The 27,567-nt window shown below is 37.1% G+C and overlaps 1 protein-coding gene and 1 long non-coding RNA gene across 5 annotated transcripts in view; one reads left to right on the top strand and one right to left on the bottom strand.

The window, feature by feature from the left end:
* Positions 1–27,567, bottom strand: part of DIAPH3 (diaphanous related formin 3) — a 503,888-nt gene that overhangs the window by 351,293 nt on the left and 125,028 nt on the right. For 3 of the 4 annotated variants that reach the window (XM_053216218.1, XM_053216210.1, XM_053216209.1), the window contains 4 exons: positions 13,981–14,055; positions 13,825–13,894; positions 8,781–8,917; positions 6,284–6,389 (listed from right to left, as the gene is read on the bottom strand). In XM_053216218.1, the coding sequence (XP_053072193.1) occupies positions 6,284–6,389; positions 8,781–8,917; positions 13,825–13,894; positions 13,981–14,055 (388 nt within the window). Of the gene's footprint in view, positions 1–6,283; positions 6,390–8,780; positions 8,918–11,056; positions 11,258–13,824; positions 13,895–13,980; positions 14,056–27,567 lie in introns of those variants that run through there. The other variant, XM_053216221.1, reaches the window with a different exon arrangement.
* LOC113601044 (uncharacterized) lies at positions 11,115–22,651 on the top strand. Its single transcript, XR_003422181.2, has 3 exons — positions 11,115–11,369; positions 18,925–19,072; positions 22,508–22,651. It is a non-coding gene; the product is annotated as an uncharacterized LOC113601044 (long non-coding RNA).

Consider the following 27,567-nt stretch of genomic DNA (forward strand, 5'->3'; position numbering starts at 1 on the left):
CAAATTATGGCTCTAAAATGAGAAGGGAGAAGATACATGTAGAAAGGAAAAGAAAAATAAAGGGAAAGAAATGAAAATAATAGACACATTCAACATGTGGTTGAAACTAGGGATTGGTTCACCCACACTTATTCCAACCCTCTTCTGGGAAAGCAGACTGTGTCAATATGAGAGGACAATCACACATATTAAGACCGGACCCCATGAGGAAAGGTTTGGGTCTGTGGCAGAAGCACTATTGTCTGCTTTAGGGTCTCAGGTGCTGACTAGAATAGAATGTTGGGAGTGGTTTTTCCCTTAGAACATTCACGGATGTTGTCTGGCATTTCTTCTACATTACGTCTGTAATACCCATCCACACACAGTTCCCTCCCACAAGTTCTGTTAAGGTATCCAGCACCATTTCCTGCTTAAATTACCCACAGTGGATTATGCTGCTTGAAGCTGAAAACATCTCTCTGATACACTTGAGAAAAGAAAGTAATGTATAATTTAAGTCTGATATTTGTATTTGTACTTCCTTTTCTGATAGGTAACACTCTCTAAGGCCTGAGGATAATTTTAACTTATTTCTGGGACTCAGTTTTTCACTTTCTTTCTCTACCATATGCGTGGGAGGAATGAAAGTTATGTTCAGTTCTACCAAAAACATAGGCAGTCACATTATCTTCATTATTATCAGACTCAAAAAAAAAAATCTAACAACCCTCCTTTCAAAACTACTTTGTTATACTTTGCAATAAAAGAACAATGAGATTTTTTTTTATTTTACCATCTCCCACTTACTCCAATTTAAAAGCAAACAATTGGTTTCTATTTTATTCAGTGACAAACAAGTTTTATTTTTAATTTGGTGATCTGCTAATATCCACCAGCCTAGCACATTTCAATCAATGCAAAGTATACAGGTAATGGTATAAAATGGGCACTTAGTATTCAATAGTTTCATGGGCAAATTGATAATGAGCTAGCTCTAAAATATACTTTATTGTAGAAAATTCAGAAATATCCAAAGAGAAAAGTATTTTTAGGTATTACTAAAGTGTTGCATGATCTTTTTAAAGGAAACAGAGAACAACCAGCAACCCCCCAAAAGACAATCTACTTACTACCCCCCCTCCCCCACCAACACACAACCCTTCTCCCTAAGTTAGTTATCTAGAAAACAGTACCTTTAACTCCTAACTTAAGCTTGCCACCTGCTAGCTATTTCATATACTAGGCTTAGTAATAATGAGAAACCTTCCTTCCAGAATAAAAATCCACAACAAAAGGGTTGAGTAGGGAAAATAAGAATTAAAATTCTTCCCATTGTTTATTCATCACCAAAAGCATACAAATTTAATCTGGCCTTATCAGAAAAATGGGGAAAAAAATGCTAAAATGAATTTTCACTTCTCAATGAAAATTAAACTTTTAAAAAGTGTATGAAGAAATTTTAGTGTTTCAAAAATAACACAACTAACCATAAAACAAAATATAATTACTTACAACTAAACAAATTACTTTCATAAAAGCAAACACAATCAGCCACCTAGATCTTGGTATAAAATTTCTCAAGAACTGAATCAGATGATTTAAACAACTATCAAGGGGAGGTGTTGCTGCTAGCCCTGCCCCGACCTTTATTCCCCTAACGCTAAATACGGCAAACAAGCAGTCATTGAAAAAAAAAAAAAAAAGAAAAGAAATCATCTCCGCAAATTTTCACAGGCAGCATTACTCATAAAAACCAAAAAGCAGAAACAATTCACATGTCCACCAACTGACAAATGATCAACAAAATGTGGAATATCCATACAATACGCATATTTGGAGCAGAAAAAAAATGAGGTTGCGACACATACTTCAACATGAATGAACCTTGAAAATATTATGTTAAGTGAATGCAATCAGTCAGAAAGGACCTCATATTGTATTATTCTTATCAAATGTCCAGAATATGAAAATCTATAGGGAGAGAAAGTAGATTAGCAGTTGCCTAGAGCTAGAGGGAAGGAGGGCATTGCAGGCTGACTGTGAAGGGGTAGGGTGGGGGGATTCTTTTAGGGGTAAATAAAAGTTTCTAAAGTTGATTATGGTGAAGGCTACACAACTCTGATTATACACAAAATACTGAATTGTCCATGTCACATGGGTAACTTTTATGATACATGGATTTTATCTCAATAAAGCTGTTAAAAAAATCATTTCAAATTTATATCAGATCTTTAGATAAATGTTTAAATTTCTTCAAGTCTTAATGTCATCTTTAAACTAGTAATCCACTCTCAATTGTTAACTGACTATTCTCTTTCAGAGAATTGTATAGATATTTACTAGCTAAATATAAATTTATCATAACTACACCAATCATTTTTCCATATGGTAGCATCTTCAATGAGAGTAACTACCATAATAGAAATGACTAAATATACCCAAGAATGTTTTTGATACGTGTAGTTTGCCTTCAGGTTCATATGGTAATCAGTTATAATTCTTAAAGTTCGAATAGATGTACCTCAATGTTTGATAGCCAAAACAAATTTAATAGGCAAATAACGAATTTTAAGGTTATAATGGTCACTTTTCAACTGTCAATCATGTTATTTACCTAGATTAAACATGGCTTTGTTCTTTTTTTTCTTAAAATTTTATTTTGAGAGAGAGAGAGAGAGAGAGATGAGGGGCAGGGGGGCGGTGCAGAGAGAACCGTAAGCAGGCTCCACACTGTCAGCACAGAGCCTGATGTGGGGCTCAAACCCACGAACCATGAGATCATGACCTGAGTGGAAACCAAGAGTCAAATGCTTAGCCAGTTGAGCCACCCAGGCACCCCAAAACGGCTTTGTTCTTAACAAGACATTTTTTACCCCTTTCCTCAGACAGAGCTTTAAAATGTTAAATGATATATAATATTGCCATAAACTGGGACCTTAGTTTTACCAAGATTTGTTCTTAACTGTTTATTTTGAAATAATTGTAGATACACAGAAAGTTGCAAAAAGAAACAAATGCACAGGTAGATCCTAGGTATTCCTAACACCTTGCATGATTATAATACAACACAAAAACCAGGAAAGTGAAATTGGTACAACCCACAGAACTTACTTAGCTTTTAGCAGCCTTACACTCATTTGTGTGTATATGTACAGTTCTGTGTGAGTTCATCCTATGTATACGTTTGTCACCATCACCACAATCAAGATGCAGAACTGTTTCACCACACACAACTCCCTGCTGCCATTCATTTATGGTCACACCCAACACTTTCTCAGACCCCGTCCCAAATCTTTGGCAACCACTAAACTGTTCTCTGTCTCTAAAACTTGGTTCTTTCAAGAACGCTATATTAAGTGCAATCACAAAGTGTGTAACCAACAGCACTGGCATTTTTCAATCAAGGTAATTCTCTGGAGATTCACGTAAGCTGTTGTATATATCAATAGTTCATTGTTTTTCATTACTGAGTAGTATTCTATGATACAGGTGTACCACAGTTTAACCCTTCATCTGTTGAAGAACTTCTGGGTTGTTCCCAATTTGAGTCTATGAAAAATACATGAACAGGTTGTGTGTGAGCATACATTTTGTTAATCTGAGATATGTTCACGGGTATTGCTAAATTCTAATTATGTAACAATTTTTTAAAATCTTTTGATGGTTTCTTTTTTTTATGTTTGTTTATTTTTGAGAGAGAGCAAGTGTGCATGCAAGCAGGTGACGGGCAAAGAGAGAGACAGAGAGATAGAATCCAAAGTAGGCTCCAGGTTCTGAGCTGTCATCACGGAGCCCGAAGTGGGGCTTGAACCTATGAACCGTGAGATCATGACCTGAGCCGAAGTTGGACGCTTAACCAACTGAGCCACCCAGGTGCCTCTAGTATCTAGTATCTAGTAACAATTTTAGTATCAATTTTAGTATGTTTCTGAGAAAGGAAGATCGCTTTCAGTCTCCATTCTCCACTGTTGTTAATTGAACAAAATTCCTTTTGAAGTCTACCATTTACTCAACTCTTACAGCAAATGAACTAAACATTTTAAATACATTAATCTATATAATCCCCACATCAACCATGGGGTAGTGATCAACAGTCTCCTTATCTTACAATTAAAAAAAAATGGAGGCAAAGAAGAGGTCTAGGGCACGATCCTGGGTCACAGAGCCAGGATGGGAAGATCAGGGACTTAAATTCAAGCTCTCTGACTCAGAAGTCTACTCCTTCCATTCCAAGACAGCATCCCTTCCACTCTTGGGATGTATGTATTATTAAATACAAAAAGCATACACTAGCACAAAAAGTATTTAGGGGATAAAGTTTATATGTGACTATTACATTTCCTAAGTGAGATTTTAAAAACTGGACATGATCTCTATCTAATATGCTATGCAAATGACCAAAATTCATCTGATAACCTGTTGCTATCTGCACAAACATTATACGGGTAAGAGGTAACCTGGGTACTAAAGGAAAATTCAGGTAAAGTAATCAGCTTTTCTCTACATGAAGCTTTCACTCTTCATTAGGCTTGTGGTAAATAGGAGGTCTGGGGCCAGATGAGAAAGGAGGAGAAGGGAGGGGCTCCTGGGTGGTTTAGTCAGTTGAGTGTCCAACTTTGGACCAGGTCATGATCTCACAGTTCATGAGTTCGAACCCCACAGGGGGCTCGTTGCTGTCAGTGTAAAACCCCCTTTGGGTCCTCTGTCCCCCACTCTCTCTGCCCCACCCCCGCCCATACACTCTCAAAGAAAAGAAACATTTAAAAAAAAAAAAAAAAGGAGTGGGGAATGAGAGCAATGACATCCTTGTCCATGGATACACACTGTAGACTCTAAGACTCTAGAATACATATGAAAAATCTGAAGGAGCAAGGTCCACATCAGAGGTGATAACACATCCCAGGCCCCTACTCCCACGCTCTCTGACAAGCCCTGATGAGTAAGGAGAGGCTTCTTTCCAGAAGCTCTGGTAACAGGACCTATATACTCGGATCTCCAGCCCTACCTGTTGCCCAGAGAAACAAATAACAACAGCGTTCCTCACCAGCCATTCACAAACACTGTCATCAGAAAGGTCATCATCACAAACACCATCATCAGAAATACCATAATACATTTTTTAATTTTGACATCTCTAAAATTTTCTGATTGATCATCAAATACTATCTTTTTTTCTTAATTTAATGTAAGATTTGGTTTCTTTATTCCTACCACAATGAAAAATAATACAGAGGCCAAGCTGCACAGACCTTTAAATAAAATTTAAAACTAGAAGTTTTTTACTAATTAAGGGGGAAATAAATTTACTTTGTAGCTATTATTAGCACATTTTGGTTTTTAATCATTGCTGCACATTAGAATCATCTGAGAATCTTTAAAAATCCCAATAGCCAGGTCATACCAATTAAATTTTTTAAATATCCAGAGGTGGGAGTCAGGTATTAATTATTTCCTTAAAGATACTCAGGTTATTACAATAACTGTAACATTTCCAGCAATTAAAACAAAACCCCTCTTTAAGAAAAAAAAAAAAGGAGAAATTATATAAACATTAGTTATACAGGAGAAATTATATAAACATTAGTTATACAGCTTGGACACTATACTAGTTAAGTCTAAAAATAACTTCCTTAAAAAAAAAGTGACTTTCTAACAGCACTTAAATATTTTTTAATTTATTTTTTAATATTTATTTATTTTTGAGAGACAGAAGACAGTGTGTGAGTAGGGAAGAGGCAGAAAGAAAGGGAGACACAGAACCGGAAGCAGGCTCCAAGGTCTGAGCCGTGACGAGAGCCTGACGAGATCATGACCTGAGTCAAAGTTGGACGCTCAACCAACTGAGCCACCCAGGTGCCCCAATAGCACTTAAATATTTAAATATCTTTGAAAATCCTAGTGTACCTTGGTCTCCTTATTATTCATGCAAACTCTTAACTTTTCAGATATAAAAACTAATAATTCAGCAAAAAGCCATAATTCATTTAATTGTCCAAACTTCATAAAAAGTTGTAATTATCAAGTAGTAAGACTAACAGAAAATAAAGAATTCATGGACTTTGATTATCAATTTTATAGAAATCCCTAGTAAGTCAGCATCTAAGAAAGTAACCCAAGGAAATAATAATAGGTATACACCAAGTTATAACTATAAGAACACATTGTGATATATTATACATTAGAATTCTATACATTTATTTGAAATGTTATAAAACATTCAATGGCATGCAGGGTTTCATACTTAAATATAAGCCAGTCAGAAAACAGTTATAAAACAATATGTAAGATTATACCTGAAACTTACCTGCAGCTGAGCTGAATCATGCCTGAGACCTTCCACAATAGATGAAAATCTGTCAATGTTTCTTTCTTCTCCAGCTGATGTTAAAGCTTCTAAAACCTCTTCAAGTCTATCAGAAAATTTGAAATTAATTAAATTGCCAACAGCAAATAATCTAAATGCCTTAATACAACTGCTTGATCTATTCAACTCCAGAGTCACTACTCCCAGAACCAGCAACATTTTAAAAGCTTACTGAGTACATAGCATGTATCAAGTACTAGCTACATGTTTTAATTCATTTATGCCTAATAACCCTATGATGAGGATAACTTATCAAACATTTATAAAGTGCTTTCTACACATCAGGCATTATTTAAATCAGTTTACAAATATTAACTCTTTTTAATGTATATAAGTCTATGAAGTTGGTATTGTCCCGTGTTATAGAGCAAGAAACTGAGGGAGAAAAAAGTTAAGCAATTATTCTAAGGTCTCACGTCTCCTAAATGATGAAGCAAGGATCTGAAATCAGACAGTCTTTGTGGTGAGCACTGTCCTGGTTTCCTTAATCACTACACTCTACTTCCTTTTCAGTGTAAATGAAGTCTGATAGCCAAAAATACACAGTAGTAAGGATTTATATACACACATTCGCACATAAAAAATATGCCGATAAAAATACGCACATAAAAAGTAGCAGTTAAAGAGCTACAGTCGCTACACCTTTAAAGAAAGTGTGTTAACACGATCTAGTGTATTGTAGGTCAGTTTGTAGACGTAAACATGTAGTCTGTAAATGTTATCTGTATCATTTTAATAACCTATTATGAAGTCAAGAAATAATAAATATGGAAGAAGTAGAAGGAGAGGAAGGTGAAAAAAAGAGGAGGAAAAAGAGAAAGAGGGTAAAGAAAGAAGAGGGAAAGGAGATGGCCAAGAGGAGGGAAAAGGAAAGGAAAGGAGAAGGTGTTAAGGAGGCAAGAGGGAAGAGAGAAGACACAAGAAATGGGTGGAAAGAGGGAGGAGGAGAGGAACAAAGGCGGAGGGGGGAGCACTAGGTGCATCTTGTGTGTCAATATTAAATACCCTCTTAGGGTTTTTACAATAAAGTTACTGTGGTCTTTTTGAAACAGTTAAGGGAATGTGGTGCAGCTGTACCTGGCTTCACGTGCTGGCGCTGCTGCTGGGGACATCCTTGTCCGTGGACACACACCTAGCTACCCGTGTTGCCGCGGGGGGACATCCTTGTCTGTGGACACACGCTGTAGCTACCCGTGTAGCCATGGGGGGACATCCTTGTCCGTGGACACACACCTAGCTGTGCAGCCGCGAGGGGACATCCCTGTCTGTGGACACACACCGTAGCTACCCGTGCGGCCAAGGGCGGGGCCTGAGCCTTGCCTGCTGACTCTCCAATAATCCACACAGAGCAGCTCAACAGTTGCCAGGCCCAGGAGGGTCGCCACAAGGACAATTTTCAAATGCGTGCGGGAGGTTCTGCTTACAGGCCTCTCTACCTAGCCTTTATGAAAGGGCTATTTATTTACTCTGTAGGTTGTTCTGTTTTTATATCTTCACCCTTTTTAAAAGGTATTTTAAATAATTTTTAACTGCTTCCTGTAATAAGAATCCCAACCTTTCAAAAAAGAAAAAAAAGGGGGGTGGAGGTTTATCTATGTATGTAGATATGTATGTAATGGTCTTTTAATATGTATGTAATGGTCTTTTGCTTACAATTCTAATATGTGTGGATAATGTCTTTAAAGTTTAAAACTTCAGGATGCATTTTATGGTCAAAGACTACCCTCAACCAGTAAAGTACTATTACATATAGCACTTTTATTATTTTTTTAAGTTTATGTATGTATTTTGAGGGAAAGAGTGTGAGCATGGGTTAGGGAGGGGCAAAGAGAGAGGGAATGAAAGAAACTCCCAAAGCAGGCTCCAGGCTGCTCCAGCACGGAGCCCGAGTGGGGCGAGTGGAGAGGCTCGGGGGCTCAAGCCCATGAACCATGAGATCATGACCTGAGCTGAAATCAAGAGTCGGAGGCTCAACCAACTAAGCCACTCAGGTGCCCCACAAATAGCATTTTTAAAATCTGCCTTACAAACAGATTTTCAAATAATATGATGTTTGCTTTTACAAGGGAAATTGCATGACCTACAATTTGAATTAACTCTATCTGGAAAACAAAAATCACTTAAGAAACAGAATCCATTTGCATATTTTTTTAAGTCTTTGTTGAGAATTTTTATTTAGCGTTTGAATTCAGAACAACTTAAATACGATGAAGAAATAAGTTTTTCATAGAAAAAGGTTAGCCCATAACTACTATACTGATTGAGAAATAATTATTACTCCAACATTTCTGTTCAGACAATTATGAATCTAAATCAGCTGCTTAAGTAATACTTCATTTATTAACAGTAAATTCTGGTCTAAAATAGAATAATGAAAACATTAAGTAAATCAAATTATATTGTTATATAATTAGAGAAATGAGTTGAGAGGACTTACATGCTTTCCTCCCCTACAATGCATACTGCAGAGAGGAGTTTTACCACATCTGTCATCATACTTGGGTGCTTGGGATCGATGGCTTTGGCTAATAGAGAAAGACTTCTCTCTTCACTCATAATTCTTTCCAAGCCATACTATAACATTTTGGAAATAAGAGGTTAAATGTTAGCAGTTTATTGGGGGAAAAAAAATAGTGCCCTAGAGGAAATACAGTTACTAAAAAAGTTTATAGGATAATAGTTTTTTTTTTTACTTTGTACAAGCTAGAAACTATAAGGAATGTATAACATCTTGGAAAAAATTCATAGACTTATTCACATCAAAAACTATGATAGGCAACCAAACATAACTCCTCAAAGGTGATTTTACAATAGTATGACTTACAATTACTAAGAAGGCTAAGTATCCAACTGGAGAAAGGGAGAAACAGTGAGGAAAATGGAGATTTCCCAACAGAAGCACACAAAATAAAAAGTCAGTTTTTGTACCAGACACTGAGGCCATAAGGAGCCAGGAAAGGATGGTTGGTAAGGGATATACCACACAAGTAAATACACAGATCAGCTCTAACCCAGAGAAATATAATGAAAGCCACCCACACAATATCTAGTTTTCCAATAAAAAAGTAAAATTTTAATCAAATTAATCCAGTATATCTAAAATATTATCATTTCAACATAATCAATATAAAACATTTATTGATGAGACAGGAAGAAAAAATAACTAAGTATTCAAAACCCAGTGTGTTTTATATTTACAACACATCTCAGTTCAGACGAGCCACCTTTCAAGTGCTCAATAGCCACAGGTGGTGACCACATTACATAACACACACCTAGATAGTAATGCTGAGTTCATAAAATGGGCACAGGTTGAAAGAAGATTTGGACAGATCCCGTGTAGAAACTGCCATGAGGAGCATAGATACTCTGATCTGACTGGTATTTTATCATCAGAAAGACAATGCAGTTGTAAACACATTATATAAATGGGATGATGCTGGACAAGGATAAAGTTTGTTTGCTACTGCCAGGATGCCACATCCAATTAGAAGATAAGGAGTCATGTTAATGACTTCGTGTTTTGATTTGAGGATATATACATCTCTTAGGGCCCACTTACAATCTATGGGAGATAAGTATCAAATAACAGAGGATAAATAGAAGCAATAAAACAATATGATTTATCTTCTATGTATCCCAAAGGATCCTTCTAAAGAGTGAGAAATTGGTTGATTAGAATTACTACTGAACACTAAAAAGGACTTTAATCCCAATTACAGACCTATGAACTACAGCTTAACTCAAAGTTAACACTAGATATAATTATCAAAGTTAAATCTATAACAAGCTTAGACCCAAATGCTGTGAGTGGTATGAAATCTTATTTCTAATTTTCCTATCGTGCCTACGTCATTTATATAAAGAAGCCGTCACACTGCTGAAAACACTGCATTTGTTTTCAACCACTATCTAAGGAACACAGGTACCAAGGAAGCAGCACAGGCAGAAGGGCCAAGGGCCCAGGATATGCTTTCTGGAGAGACATCTCGGTCTTGTTGGTGGCAGGGAAAAGTTTACAAATAGATAGCTAAGCCAGTCAGGAAATGATCCCTTTTGTGATGCCCTGGGCTGTCTCCTAACTGGAAACAAAGAAAGAGAAAGCAGGCATGGAGCCAAGGACTACAATGTTCTTCAATAACCATTATAGGGAATTGTCAGAGGTTTATAAAGTACCACTTAGATGCAATTCAAAAAGCCAATCAGTCAATGATTACCAAGTGCCAAAGAGCTGGCTCTGTCCTGAGAAACCAGAGGATTCAGTAAAGCATTTCCCTTTCATTTCCCACCCACTTGGATGTCCTTAGCCAACTCCTGCCCGTCTGGAATCAGAGTCCTGTGGCTCCTCCAAATACTCAAAACAACTCATACCGATTTCCTCCAAGTGATACTAACTACCTTCTCTGTGAAGCCCTCTAGCTCTAAACCATTATGAGTAGAGAGCAAAATACGAGCATTCTCTGATTTCAGAGTTTTCACTAGCACTTCCTAAACTCCAAAGCTCCACCATCGGCAGTATTCTGACTTTGCTAACATAAAAACATGCCGCGCTCATTTTAAGACTGGAATGAGGCCAGATTACCACCACTGAGCATCTAGAACTAAAGACAGAATTGCCGCCTACTTCATTAAAATTACTCTTGTTCAATTATTTAAAAAACAAAGCAAAGCAAACAAAAACTGTTGACTCTGTGAAAGAAATAATCAACTTACCAGTGCTAGCACTTAAAGTGCATTAAATGAAGCCTATTAGAACGTTAGAGAGGCGGTGACAAATTTTGGAAGGTCTAAGGTGTCTCTCTACTGAATATCAAGGGGCCACTCTGGTTTCTATGAAAACTCATATGTTCTAAATCGAGGAATAAAGCCAGGTTCCATTTGCTTTCTACTTGAGGCCCATTATTACCTAACAGATAGAATGTCAAGCCACTGGAAAAGTGTTAGGTAGGGGAAGGTGAAGGCCCTAAATCCTTGTGTACGATACAATAGGGCATGAATCCTGATGCTCAATCACTAACTACTTATGGTGAGTTAATCCCAGTAGCAGAGATAACACTGGGAAGGGGGCTGGCTTCAGGAGCAAAACACCTATGCTGGGGGGTGCACACCTTAAAGCAACACACAAAATGTTAACAGACCAAAATGTAGCCCCTGTTCTACTCACCTCTTAAACATATTTAACTTTTCATCGTTTTATTGTTTCCCCTAATATTCAAAATCTTTTTCCATTTAGAAAATACTATTTAGTCCAATTTAGTGTTATAAGAAACTCACTTTCATCTGTTACCAGATTTACTCATTAATTACATAATTACTAGTGCCTAAGAAGGTACCACTTTTTTTCCCCTCTCAGAGCCTATATTTTTTTCATTATTCGAGGAACTCTTGTTAGGAGTACACAGTGACATAAATGAAAAACCATCAACAAATCTTGGGGAGGAGGGGGACTTTACCGAAAAATTATTTCATATATTATTAAGTTTAGAATTCAGAAAATAGAATAATTTCAAGTATCAGCAACTTTTTATTCTTATTAGCACAGATGATAGCCATCAACACAAATGGAAATAGATTCCAGCTCCACAGATACAAACTATAAGCAAAAGCAATCCATTATAAGGGAACACACTGTATCAATCAGAACCTAAATATATAAAGTTGACTCCCTCCCCAGGTCAGTCTGAAGTAGGAAATTGCTTCTGTACACCACCTCATCTCACTTTAATCCTGGTATTCTTCCCAAAATCAAAGAATGATCCACATGCCCCTTTAGTTTAAAAAAATGTTCCTGGATTTTCTCTACTGTCAGCCTTATCATCAGGGAAATTTCCAATTTCTATATTCTCAATTTACAAGGAGCCTCTCTAAAGCAATATTATGTCCTCAGGATAGAAAAATCGCTTTCTTCATTTACTCTTAAGACATATTGTAAAAAAGAATATGCAGTCTAACTAAAAACTAATTCTCACAGAACAATCCGTTCAAATATAGAATATATGTGAATATGTAACAATATAAAGAGGATTTCTACATCAGATATTCCCCTTGAAAATCATATTAGAGGTGCCTGGGTGGCTCAGTCAGTTGAGCGTCCAACTTTGGCTCAGGCTGTGATCTCACAGTTCGTGAGTTCGAGCCCCACAAGGAGCTTGCTGCTGTCAGCTTGTCAGGGCAGATCCCACTTCAGATCCTCTACTCTCTTTCCCTCTTCCCCTCCCCCACTCACACTCTCTCAAAAAACAAAACATTAAAAAAAAAAGAAAAGAAAAGAAAGAAAATCATATCTGATTGGAGAAGGCAGGGAGGTGAAAAATATCTCATTGTGCAAAAACAGAAATCTCAGCTCAAGAAAATGCTGAAAAATAAATAAGACATGAAGGATTAAAAAATATTGGGGCACCTAGGTGGCTCAGTCAGTTAAGCATCAAATTGTGGCTCAGGTCATGATCTCACAGCTCCTTAATTAGAGTCCTGCATCAGGCTCTGTGCTGACAGCTCAGGGCCTGGAGCCTGCTTTGGATTCTGTGTCTCCGTCTCTCTCTCTGCCCCTTCCCCTCTCATACTCAGTCTCTCCCTCAAAAATAAACATTAGAAAAAAAAGAAAAAAAGGAAAATAGAAGTATTTGCTACATTTAATAAGAAGAAATATGAATGTTAATAACTGAAGTACCAGTACTTAAGTGTGTAAGGCTCTAAAGGCTTATTTTTAAAATGTAAGACAAAATATTAAAAATTTGAAATTAATCAGAAATATACAGGCAGTTTTGCTGTGAAACACAAATCATCCTAACACCACAGGTAAAATTCCTCTCCTGCTGTCTAATGGCAACTAAAACACCGATCATTACTGTACCCATCATGAGGTAGATATGTTTAGATGTTGAAGCTAAAGACATGCCATGTGATAGAGCCAATTTCTGCAATTAACAGTATACAATATTTAAAAATGGGAACACTGTCCGAAAAATCTAACTTCAGTTAGGAGCTTCAAGTGTTCCTCTCTTCTTACGTATCCTCTTCAAATTTGCAAACTCTGCAGACCTGCCATATTGCGTTTGGTTTCAATATTACTTGTATGAAGCATCATTGCTCCATTTTGGGGACCTGCTTCTAATCGTTTCACACCTTTTCACGTTAATTTGATTGTAGATTTAAATTTCTAGGCTATGAAAACTAAATCTTTCCCACTGGATTCTCTGATAATAAATATTACTGCAGATCACATTCAATTATCATGTATGATTTCAAAGCTTATTTTTGCTATACTTCTGAAAATTGAGAAGGAAGGAGGAAGAGAGAGGGGGGAACAGAAAGGAGGGTAGAAAGGGAGGATCAACCCACCCACAAGGATTTGTACTCAATAGTTTATCAAAGCAGTACATCACTTCAGTGCAAATTCTGTACTACACACAACTCTATTTTATACGAATTCTGTAAGTACCAGTGAAGAACGAATACAATGTAATTACCTATGTACATACCTGTGTGTTCATCAAAGCTTTTAGACACTGTATGACTTTATGTTGCTTCTTCTTTACAATTTTTTCTTGTCTGCATTGGCATAAAAAACATCACTGTTGGGATTATCGCTGGACATGCAAATGTAGCTTAATTGAAAATAAAATGAATATACTTACATTTTGCCACTAATCAGTTTTTCCAAAATGTCCAGTAATAATCCAAGCCCCTCACGTCCAAAACTTTCCACCCAACTGATAAACAGGAAAACAAAAAACAAAAAACAAAGGCAGTTATGCATGGTCAGTATTCTAGTTTAGAATATCACAATGAGATATGCTCACAAATATTTCATATTTGTTATATTCTAATCATAAATACAACATAAGAATATCATGTGCAAAGTCACTCATGATACATAATCTTATTTGTGAGAGCAGTGATGGGATAAACCAGACTATGTCCATCACTTCTGTGCTCCGTGTCCAGCAACATTGTGTTGGTAGCTAGAATCTGCCCTGTGGGAAGTAACACAATGCAGAAATCAGCAAATGCTGCCAATCACCCCATCTCCCCCCACCCAGAGAGCTGGCCATTAAACATTTACCAACACACCCCTGGATAAGCCTCACTTTAAACTTTTGCAAAGAGCAGAAATCGGGCAATATTTAAAGAGGGAAGGGGCGCCTGGGTGGCTCAGTCGCTTAAGAGTCTAACTCTTGGTTTTAGCTCAGGTCATGATCTCACGGTTCATGAGTTCAAGCACTACACCAGGCTCTGCACTGATAGTGCAGAGCCTGCTTGGGATTCTCTGTCTCCTTCCCTCTCTCTCTCCCTCTCCTGCACTGGTTCTCACTCTCTCTCTCTCTCAAGATAAAACACATAAACTTAAAAAAAAAAAAAAGATTTAAAGAGGGAGAACTCAGATGTACGTATTGAAAAGAAAAGTCTTAGGAAAATTCTCAAACCACTGAAATGCATCCTAATTTCCTAAGTTTCAAAGTTCGATTGTTTTAAGAGTTTCATCATCATTTTTAAATGAACATTTTCATCTTGACCAAACCACCTCTTTTCATAAACCCACTGGTATAATCACAGTACACTAATGTAATTAGGACATCACTGCCAATAGACAATTGCTTACCTTGGTTATAGAAAAACTACCTTAATGGGAATTAACACAATTTTTTTTCCAGTGGTGATTTAGGAAGCTTTGAACAAGAATATCATCTGTTTTTTTAAAAAGTAGGGGAAAGAAAATTTTAGGATATGTAACTGTGTTTATCTCTTTGTATATGTGTTTGTATGTATGATTGTGTGTGTGTGTGTGTGTGTGTGTGTGGCCTTTGAAAAATCGAACTGTAAAGACAAAGTTTCATGCAATAACCAAAAGCAAAATATTATAAACATTAAGAACAAGTCACATACCAAGATATAATACCATTTTCTTAAGACACAATAGAACATTTCCTATGACAATAAGAAAACCAAACACAACATTTTTCAATGAAAACAAATATTGTTTAAAAAAAAATCTTCTTCATTTGTACACTTGTGAATACAGCTTACTCACTCATAAATGTTCAGAATTTCTGATTCCTACTACACCAAAAAAAAAAAAAAAAAAGCAATTTGTCATTTAGATTGGCAGACACTTGTCAACTATTTCACTTGTCTCCTCCCTGTCCAGTGAAAGCCATGGAGTAACTACTTCAAGAATGTACTTAAGCAAGAAACATACTCTGATACCCTCCTAGGAAAAGAAAAGCCTGGAATCACTATTACAGTGAAGGTGAGAAAAAAAAAGTTGAATAGAAGTCAGAGTTTTCAAACCAGGATGCTACTTCAAAAGTGACGAGTTTACTCTCCACTATCAGCAACACACAGATTACCTGTAGGCATTTCAAATCTCACTTTCATGTTTCATGAAACACCTACAGCATCTGCTTAACTGTTTGCCTTGTTGACATCCTACTCCATATTTATTCTTATTTCACATGAAGCAGGGAAGCTTGAAATCAAACACATAAAGAGTAACTTGAGAGTTTTACTGGGGCCGACACTGACACACGTGGACAGACTGTATTCATCGTGCCCTCCTGGGTTAGTGTCTCCAAGCGGGACTTCCTACTTTGAAGTGAATTTTTAACAATCTGTATATGCAAAAGTATAACCATGGAGACATTCAAAAGCTAACATAAATGATATAGGATTATTCATATGGCTATCCCTTTCAATCATTGTGGAAAATAAAGTCACTATTCCTAAAACTGCCTTATACCAAAATAATTTAAAACTAGGTTAATATAACAAAATAAACTTTGTTTCACTTAATATGCTCATGGTGAAGCCTACTACAGAATTTAGGAAGCTTATCGATCCAAGTGAATCAGGTTAAGTCTTTTGGTCTAATTAATAGAACATAGTTTTGTTTGTTTGTTTGTTTTGTTTCGTTTTTTTTTTTTTTTTAATTTATCACCCTTGGGGCACCTGGGTGGCTCAGTCGGTTAAGCGTCCGACTTCGGCTCAGGTCATGATCTCACGGTCCGTGAGTTCAAGCCCCGCGTCGGGCTCTGTGCTGACAGCTCAGAGCCTGGAGCCTGCTTCAGATTCTGTGTCTCCCTCTCTCTCTGACCCTCCCCCGTTCATGCTCTGTCTCTGTCTCAAAAATAAATAAACATTAAAAAAAATTATAAATAAAAAAATAAATTTATCACCCTTAATATAACAGTTATAACCAGAATGCTGTGACCCACAGAAGGTGGGTCTCATATTAACTATTTTTGGACCCACTAAATAACTCCTCTGAACTACAGAATATAAGCCATTGCAGTAAAACTTACATTCACTCAAGCATATTACATATGAACTACTTCTCTATAAAATAAACTTAATAAATTAAACGTAAAGAGACATTATACCAAATTACTTCACACTGCAATCTTTTAACTCGTGGTAGAAATTAATTTCTGAATAAAATCGGAGAGAATGGTAATAGCCTAATGAAAGTCAGACTATACATTTCATAAAATACATCAAAAACAAAGTGAGGGGACAAGGGGAGGAAACAAAGATGCTTGATAACAAAAAAAAATACATATATATAATATTTAAACATAAAAACCTAGTACTTACTGAAATATTAAAACACAAATTAAGTAAAAACGCTCTCTGTTTTCCTAGAAATTTGCAAGGCCAGCATATTGTTGACTAACAAGTTGTCACTAACAAACCCATTCTTTCAAAACCTTGGCCCCCACCTCTACTATTTTCAGCATGATTTTTAAAAATAGGGGCAAATAGGGGTGCCTGGGTGGCGCAGTCGGTTAAGCGTCCGACTTCAGCCAGGTCACGATCTCGCGGTCCGTGAGTTCGAGCCCCGCATCAGGCTCTGGGCTGATGGCTCAGAGCCTGGAGCCTGTTTCCGATTCTGTGTCTCCCTCTCTCTCTGCCCCTCCCCCATTCATGCTCTGTCTCTCTCTGTCCCAAAAATAAATTAAAACGTTGAAAAAAAAATTTTTAAAAAATAGGGGCAAATATTATTTCTTATCTTTTCTGGAAAAGACATGCAAGATAAAAAGTGATATTGAGTAGGTAGGCCTGTGGTGCTGACAGAGGTTCACTGAAATCCATAGCTTTTTACAAAAGTAAAAGATTTCTCATCATCAATGTAAGAAGCAACCTGGAAAAAAAAATTATCAACTGATCTATAAATGATCAATCTTTAGGAAACAAAATCTTTTCTATTTATTCTGTGCCTGTCAGCATAGTACCATCAGGCATTATGTGGTTTAACTATAAACTGCATTCATGGATGAATAAGCACTGTGCAAATGTTTCTTCCTCATGAATAGAAATGACATAGAGATTAGTATGACATTTGTATGGGGAAAAAATTGCTTAAAAACAGCAAAAAGTAATGTGCTAAGTACTAATTTAACACAAAATCTACCTCTTAAAATTCCGTAACAGGAAATATCAAACTCTTCTTTTTTAATTGCTTCAAGAAAAACTTCTAAGTATATTGCCATTTAGCACTTCCTAGCAGGGGGCTCCATGTAAGAGAAAAAAAGAGGTGAAGAGGTAACAAAAGGAAAAAAAAAAAAGAGGGAGAAAGAGAGGTCTCTAGGATTAAATGTTCAAACCATCTTAAAATGTTCAAAGCAACTTAATGCTTTGAAATTCAGTTGTTGCTTCCTGAGACACAGGATGAAATCAAAGGTATGCAAAGTGGTTTCCTAGGTGTTGTTGGCTTTATGAAGCAAATACAGTCATCTCAATGAGCAGAAGAGGCAATAATCAGGTCTCAGATTTACTTCCTGGCCCAAGGACACTATCCATGTATATGTTTCCCACAGACTTAAGTTAGTTATCACCTCTCTTCCCAAATGTGCTCCAAGGAAGGTAAAGATAAATGCATCATAGATTGTCAGAACAAGAATAAACCAACCACATCCTAAAGGCAACCTTACCAGTCACATACACCTGGAGAATAGGGACCATTTCTAATTTGTCTTTAAATTCCCCAGCACCTGGAATAGGCTAAGCATTCAATAAATGGTTTTAAAATAAAACTGAATCTCCTTCCATTTTTATATATAAGAAAAGAAGACAGAGAGAGGTTACGGTCACTTAGAAATAGCATCCAGGTCTGCTGATGCCCAGATTCACACCCTTACTTTACATACCTAGAAAAAAAGTACAAAGCAATGACGCTTCCCATGCAGTATCACTGAGCCTGTTCCAACCTTCATGCCAAATACATCAATTCTGATTTCAGAACTGGTACTTATCCATACTGAACCAAGGATGATGAATCTGGAGTCCCTGTCCTTAGCACACTTGAGGACTTGATTGACTGCAGCTCAAAGGGTGATGTTTCATTACTACTCAAACAAGTGTTCATTAACAAAGTCACTCAGCCTTTATGAAGGTCTCACTGTGTGCTTAATACTACAATAGGTATGACAAATACAAAACTGAATAAAACATGTTCTCTGCCCTTGAAAAGATCACAGACTAGTGGTTGAAACAAATGTTGAGCTAAATCATTTCCATAATATAATAAATGCTATAATCATGGTGCTAAGGGAACAGAAGATAACAGCATCTACCTCTCCTAGGAGCAAAGCAACTGATGTCTGACCTGAGTTTTCAAGGTTAAGTCAGAGAAAGAGCTGTTTCTAAGGCACTGGGAATGCATGCAAAGCCATTAAAAGAAATGGTCTGTGCCGAGTTCCAGAAACGGCTGTATGAGGTAAAACCAAAAAGGTAGGAAGGAGCTTCTGAAAAAAACTCTATACAATGTCATGGGCAATGGGAAGCCGTTAGCACATGTGGTAGGCAGAATAATCTCACCCCTGCCCCCACCCCCACCCGGGAGATGGCCACGTCCTAACAGCAGAAGCTATGATGATCTGATATAGCAAAAAGAGGAAACAGAAAAGGAAATTCAGGTTACAAATCACAGGATTTTAAAATAGGGAAATGACCCTAAATTACCCAGGTGAGTCCAACCTAATGACCTAATTTACTTAAGTTGAAAGCCTTTCCCCGCGGGATTGGAGAGATGAGGCAGAAGAGAGATGCAAAGCATGAGAAGGGCTCAAAGTTTACAAGCTTAAAGACAGAGAAAGGGGAATAGGAGCCAAGGAGTGCGGGTGGCCTCTAGAAGCTGAGACAACCCTCACATGGCAGCTAGCAAGAAAAAAGGGATGTCAGTCTCAAAACTGCAAGGAATTGAATTTTGTCATTAACTCAATCAAGTAAACATCAAGCACAAAGGATCGCTCTCCATTTATTCAGAACTTCTTTGATTTTCCTCATTATGATTTTGTAGTTTTCAGCATAAAACTGATTGCTAGTGAAAGAATATAACCAATTTTTTTCAGGTGAAAATTTTCGTCTTAATATTGAAGTGTACAGGGCAGTATTATCAACGATATATATGCACACTGCTGTACAACACAGCTCTGAAACTTTTGCATCTTGCAAAATAAAGTCGATTTTTATCTTGAATCCAGCAATGTTGCTGCACCTACTGATTAGTTGTAGTTTTTACAGATTCTTTCAACTTTTCTATGTAAACATGTCATCTACAAAGAAGACAGTTACAGTTCTTCCTTTGGGATTTATACATTTTTGTTTCATTTGTACCTCATCACTATGGCTAGAACTTCCAGCACTGTGTTGAACAAGAGTGGTGAAAGCAAACATCCTTGCCTCATCCCTAGTGTGAGGCGGAAAGTATTCAGCCTTTCACATTTAATGTTAGCTCAAGAATTTTTGTAGATTTAGGTTATCAAATTGAGAAAGTACTCCTCAGTATTAGTTTCCGAGAGTAGCTGTAACAAAGTACCGCGAAATAGAATACGTAGAGGAGAAGTTCATTCTCATAGTTCTGGAGGCTAGAACCCCAATGTCAGAAGTGGTGGGCTCCCTCTGAGACCATGGGTAGACCCCTTCCTTGCCTCTTCCTAAGTTCCGGTGTTAACGGCTAATCCAGGATTTCCCTACCTCCCATCACATGGCACTGTGTCTCTCTTCTTAAAAGAACATAAATTGGATTAAAAGCCCACTCTATCCTTTATGACCTCATCTTACTCCATCTGTATTGACCCAATTTTCAAATGAGGTCCCATTCTAAGGCGCCAATTCGGACTTAACATTTTCCTGGGGGACACAATTCAATCCATAACGTCTTTCCTCTTCTGAGAGATTTTATTAGAAGTGTTTAGTTTTTGTCAAATCTTTGCATCTATTGATACGTGATTTTCTTCTTTAGCCCTGTTGATATAGTGCATTTCAGTTAAGATTTTCATGTCTATATTCGTGATGGACATTAGTTTGTAAATCTGGAGTTTGGGGTTTTGATTGTTATTGTCTTTGTTTGGCTTGCTATCAGTATCAGCTTCGTAAAATAAATTGTGAATTGTTCCCTGCTCTTGTATTTTCTGGAAAAGGCTGTGTAGAATTGGTATTAATTTTTCTTCAAATCTTTGGCAGAATTCTCCAGTGAAAGCATCTGTACTTGAAGATCTTTTAGGGACTCTTAAAATAGCAATTTAATTTCCTTAATAGCTAGAAGACTAGTCAAATATTCTATTTCATATTGGGTACGTTGTAGTACTTTCTTCTTCAAGAACTAGTCTTTCAAATAAGTTGTCAAATTTGTGTGTTTTAAGTTGTTTGTAGTATTGCCTTATTACCCTATCGACATTGAGTCTGTGGTGATATTCTGTTTTATTCCTAATACTGGCAATTTGTCTCTTTTCTTCATCAATAATAAAGGTTATCAGTTTTATTAATCTTCCCAAAGAACTACATCCCTGTTTCACCAATTTCCTCTATTATTCTGTTTCCAATTTAATTGATTCTACTCTTTATCATTACCTTATTTATTTTCTATTTTGCTTTTTAGATTAAGGTGAGAACTAAAATTATTTCTTGGAGCCCTTTTACTTCTCTAATGTATGTATTTAGTCCTACATATTCCCTTTCTCAGTACAACTTCAGATGTGTGCCACAAGCTTTGAAATGTATTTTCATTAACTTCAGTGTATCTTTTTGTTTTCCTTGAGACTTCCCCTTTGACTCAAGGATTATATACAAGTCTGTTGTCTGCTTTCCAAATGTTTGGATATCTTCCTGTTATCTTTGTTATTGATTTCTAGTTTGAGTCTTTTGGTAGAAGAACACATTTGGTATGGTTTCAATTCTTTTAAATTTGATGAGGTTTGCTTTGTGGCTCAGGATACAGTCTAACTTGGTACATGTTCTAAGAAGAGAATGTGTATTCTGCTATTAACTGAAATGTACTATACTATGCATTATGTATTTTACTTAATAGTAGTGTTGAGTTCTTATATCTTTAGTGATTTTCTGCCTAGGTGGTCTATTGATTATTGACTGAGTTGTGAAGTCTCCAAATCTAATGGTGGATTTATCTATTCCCTTCAGTTCTAGTATTTTTGCTTCATATATTGTAGACATCTGTAGCCTGATATGTATACTTAGGATGGGTCTTTTGGTGGATTGACTCTTAAAAATCGATCTTTTTCTTCACTCTGAGATCTAAATGATTGGATATTAAAACAGCCACAACTGCCTTTTGATTAATGTTTGCATAGTATGTCTTATTATCATTTCACTTTCCATCTGTCTATATCAATATATTTGAAGTGAATTTCTGATAGAAAGCATATAATCAGGTGATGTTTTTTCATCTACTCTGCCAGTCTCCTTTAATTAGCATAACCATTTACACATAATGTAATATTGACATGTTAAGCTCTAGTACTTATTTTTTGGATCTTGTTCATTCTGTTTGTTCATTTTCTTTTGCCTGCCTTCCTGTGGTTTACTTGAACCTATTTTAGAATTCCATTTTGATTTATTTATTGTATTTTTTATTTATAGCTCCTACAGCTTTTTAGAGGTTGCTCTAGGTAAATCAGAATATATCAAAGCTTATTGGCGTCATTGTCTCACACGCTTGTGCGAATGGTAGAAGTCTTCCATCCCGTTATGAATCGAATAGTATCCCTCCAATTCATACATACAGGCCCACACCCACAATGTGATAATATTTGGAGATAAGGCCTTCACAGAGATTATTAAGGTTAAGGGACATCACAAGGATAGGGCCCTAATCCAGTATGACGAATGTCCTCGTAAGAGGAAGACACCAGGATTGCACACCCACAGAGGAAAGGCCATGCGAAGACACTACAAGACAGCAGCCACCTGCAAGCCGAAGAAAGAGGCCACAGAAGAAACCAACCCTGAGGGCACCTGACCATGACCTTAAGGCTTCCAGCCTCTGTAATACTGAGAAAATAAATTTCTGTTTAAGCCACCCAGGTTGCAGCCTTTTTATTATGGCACCCCAAGCTAACACATCTCCCTTTATGCACTTTACCCTCCCCATTTAGTGTATCATTGTTATAAGTACTTCCTCTATGTACAGTGAGAACCTCATCAGACAGTTGTAAGTTTTGCTTCTACCAAACATAATTTAGAAAATTCAAGGAAAGGAAAGTACACTTACCCACATTTTTATTTACACTGTACACTTTCTCTTCCCAGTATTTCAAGGATGCCTTCTTGTATTTCTTTTATTATTATTTTCTTATTCTTTTTCTTATTATTCTTTTATTATTTTTCTGTTTAGAAAATATCATTAGCTATTCTTTTAAGGCCAAAAATTCCCTTTGTTTTCTTTCATCTCAGCATGTCTTGATTTTGCCTTCACTCCTGAAGGATACATTCACAGCACGCAAGATTCTGAGCTGGCTGTTCTTGGCTTTCTTCATTTAAAAACTGTTTCTACCACATGCTTTGGGCCTCCATAGTTTCTGAAGAGAAATCCAGTGTCATGCCATTGGTTTTCTCCATAACCAAAGTGGCATCTCGGGTTGCTTTCAAGAATTTTTACTGTTTTCAGTTGTCAGAAGTTTGACTATGGAAGGTCCTAACGTGAGTTTCTCTGGGTTCACCCTATTTGCAGTTTCACTAGGTTTCTTGAATCTGTAGGTTTAGGTCTTTTGCCAAACTTGGGAAATATTTAGCCATTATTTCTTCATGTAACTTTGCTATCCTCCCACCTCTCAGATCCTCCTAGGATTTGGATAACAAAATGTTAAATCTTTTATTATAGTGCCACAGTTGCCTGAGGCTCTGTTTTGGTTTTGGTTTTCATTTCCTCTCTGTTCAGATTGGGTATTTTCTATTATTCTACACTGCAGATCACCAATTCTTTCCTCTCATCCTCGCATTTTGTTGTTGTGCCCCTCCAGTAAGTTTTTCATTTCAGTTATTGTAGTCTTCAATTCCAAAATTTCTATTTGATCTTTTAAAAAGAATAAAGTTTCTTCTATTTCTTTACGGAGACTATTTTTTTTTCTTTCAGCATATTCATACTTGCTCATTAAAACATCTTTAGGATGGCTCCTTTGAACATCTTTATTAGAATGTTCAAATATCTCTGACAACTCATTGTTGTCTATTAGTAAAGGTCTTTTTGCACTCAGTTTGAAACCTTCCTCCTTTTTATTATGACAGGTTTTCTATATTGAAACCTGGAAACAGGTTATTATGTTATGATACTTCGGATTTTATTTCAACCTCTTGTTTTTTTAGCTGGCTTCCTACGATACAGCTCAGGTGGAGGAAGGAGGACAGGCATCCCCTCAATACCGCCAGGTGAACACACGAGTCCATGTTCTCCAATTGGCCTCTGCTGATACCTCAGAAAGAGGCTTCTTGTTATTGCTGGACATGGATGGGTGTCTGAGCTCCCCACCTACCCTCCATGGTACCTCCCTGGCAGGGAGAAGTAGGACTGCCTTGTTATGCTCACGTAACCCCCACTAGAACCAATGGGAGGGGAGGTTTGTTTCCAAATCTGTTTTTGCCAGGTGTACCTATTACTGTAATTAATTTAATAAAAATTACATAAACAGACAAGTCACTGCCAAAGAAGCTGCTATTTCTATGAAAACCAAGCCTAATGCTTTGAAAAAGTTTTTTAAATGGCATTTTAAAAAATGCCAGAGAAATAGACGTGAACACAAGTGTTTACTATTGAGAGACATCAAAAAGACTTTACAAAAGAATTCTGTATACTTTATAAGAGCCTCTACATTTCTGTTCCACCTTAAAATACCAATATGAGGAAGACAGTGCATCATGGATGTGGTTTATATAATCATCTATTTCTACTCAGAAGTAGAGTAGGTGCTACTCTGACCTCCTCATCAAAAGTATAGAGGGAAAAAAAAATGTTCAATCTTTTGAATCCAAAGAATGTTTAGGACATATGTAAATCATTTATCATTCCCTGTGTTAGCCCTAAAAGCCAATAGCATCAAACAAAAGGACTTCTTCAGTAGACACACACACACTTCCATATAGTGCCATTTTAAGTAGGTGATATTACACATTTGTTTCTTCATTTTGCTTGTGTTTTATCTATTTTCTTATAATGAACTCCTACTTTTTGTAGTAAGAAAAAAATTTTAATTACCTCCATGAATAATCTTACATAAACACCTAGGGAAGTACAAAGTTATTTTGCTCAAAATCAATATAAGAAACATCCTGAAAGAGGAAAAAAATATCACTGGTCACATGTGACAAAGTAACGAATTTTATACCTTAACCTTAGAAGGTCAGCTTTAATACTGTGTAATATCCAAATCCAATTTACATTCCTCGGTCAGAGTAATATATCACCAATGCTGAATATAATTATAGCTTATTTTAGCTTTCATTTTCACCTACTCTTAGCAAGGTGACTAAATACTTACAATGAACCGGCAGGGGGCGGGGAGGGGGGGGGGTGGCGTAGAGGAGCACAAAGCAATTAACATGCCCTATAGGACAAAACAAACATACACCTCCATCCCAACTGATGGGCATCCACAAAAATTACACTAAATTATACAGGGAATGCAGTAACTAAATAATGTTCTGATTTAAAAATCTACCAAAATTCAAAATGCAATCATTAATACATATATTTTCTAGGAACTGACTTTTAAAGAAATTATATATTTAAAACCAATCACTTATTCTCACTTCTAATATTAGATGAGACAGTAGAGTAACAAACTAAGTAGTCTATTCTCTTAGTTACTTTCTAGCAGTAACATATTGAAAGGTATAAACTATCTAGAAAAAGTAGTCCAAATAGCACAAAAAGAAAACCAGATGAACTGCAGTGATGTAACACAAATCACCAATAAGAAAGATGAGCTCTTGATCTTTAAGTGAAAAGACAGTAAAAGAACTATAGAGTTGAAATAACATATACTGGCATGTGCTCTAATCAAAACTTTAGTCCACTATTAAAAGAAACATTACAGAAAAAAAAATCTTTTGGAATGTATTAAATAGGAGTAAAGGAGTTTCTTGGTATCAAATCAAAATATCATTACTTCAGGAAAGCATTAATGAATTTTTCATCTTGAACAGACTAATTTGACAACCAATATGCAAGGGGGGAAAGAACCCATTATAGTGCAGGTCTTCCACCATCTGTTTTCACCCGAAGTACTTGCTACTATTGCCCAATACTAGTCCCATAAACTTCATTATTAAGTCTATCATCTGCTCCTCATTCTGTCAAGTTCATAACTACCTTCACTCATAATGCTCCCCTCCAAAGAGCTGCCTCTTCAGTTACAAACGAAACTATTTCACCTTTCAAGAGCCAATGCAAATTTGTCTTCTTTGAACTCTAGTTCATCTAAGTTTCTCCATTTGCTTACTGGGTCTTACCCACTTGGCCCCATATCTCTCTCCAGTTACTGTCCGTTTCTTTTTTATAGCATAATGTCTCAATTGCCTCTGAAGAATGGTTAGTATAAGAAGTACTTCTTCACCATCCATTCTTTACCATCCATTTATTCCATCTCACTTCATCTGGCTTCTGCCACCCAGACTCCACAAAACTGCTTTCCTCGAAGGTCACCAAGAACGCTCCTCTTGCTCATTCTGGCAGTAACATCTTGCCCCAGGTCTCAGGAGCATTCATGTGGTTTGCCACTTGACCCTACTGAAACTCTCTTCCTCTCTTAGGCTCAGGAAACCAGCCTTTCTGGGTTCTCCTCCTCCCAAATGACCACTGCTCAGTCTGTTTTTCTGGTTTCTCTAGCCTTTCTAGACCATGGATAACTGCTGGAGTTCCCCAGGGCTTCTTCTGAGTGTTTTTCTCTTCCTTCCTTCCTTCCTTCCTTCCTTCCTTCCTTCCTCCCTCCCTCCCTCCCTCCCTCCCTTCCTTCCTTTTCTTTTTCTCTCTCTCTCCGCCCCCTGCACCCCCCCCACCGGAACTCTCAACTATTCTCAGTGCTTTATGTACAGTCTACATATCAACAGTAGGTAGGCATCTCCACATGTCTCCACTGAGCTCCAGACTCCATTATCCAGCTGCTTGCTTGTTCATATCTCCAACTGTGAAACTCAAACATATCGAATTTAACATGGTTAAAACAAATATTTTTGTTTTCCACAAAATGTATGAAACAAGTAACAAAACTATCTTCTTCTATCACTGTTAATGGCACTACTTTCATCAGGTCACAAAATCTAGATGTCATTATTGATTCCTCCACTTCAGTCACACACCACAGCCGATCTGTCAACAGGTCCTACAGTTTGTACCTCCAGTTTATCTGCAAAACCCACCCTCTCATTGCCCCACCACTACAATCCTCATCCAAGCCATGCTCATCACTCCTGTGACTAGGCCATAGCCTCCTTTCTGATCTCCCTGTCCACTCTATCCTCCCTTCAATACACTGTCCCCAAAGCAGTTCCTTTTAAAAGGTAAACTTAGAAATATGTGATTTCCATGGGGTGCCTGGTGGCTCTGACAGCTCAGAACCTGGAGCCTGCTATGGATTCTGTGTCTCCCTCTCTTCCTGTCTCTCTCTGTCTCTCTCTGTCTCTCTCTCTCTCAAAAATAACTGAACATAAGAAATACATCATTTGCTATGTAAATCTCGTTAACAGCCTCATACTTATTTAAAAAAATCTTATGTCTCCCCCCAAGTCACCCTTAAGGCCTCTCATGACCTAGCCACTGTCCACCTCCCTGATGGCTCCATGGCCTCTGAGATTCGACCTCCCTCCCTCCAATCTCCTGCCACTCTCCACTTTCCTCACCTCAGGGTCTCTGCTGCCCGAGAGGTGCTTCCTGGCCCTGAAGCAAAGCCTAAGCTTCTCTTAACTAATTCCTTGTCTTCTTAGTCTCTTACTCTTTA

The sequence above is a fragment of the Acinonyx jubatus genome, chromosome A1 (genome assembly GCF_027475565.1).
Source record: "Acinonyx jubatus isolate Ajub_Pintada_27869175 chromosome A1, VMU_Ajub_asm_v1.0, whole genome shotgun sequence".
Taxonomy (NCBI): domain Eukaryota; kingdom Metazoa; phylum Chordata; class Mammalia; order Carnivora; family Felidae; genus Acinonyx; species Acinonyx jubatus.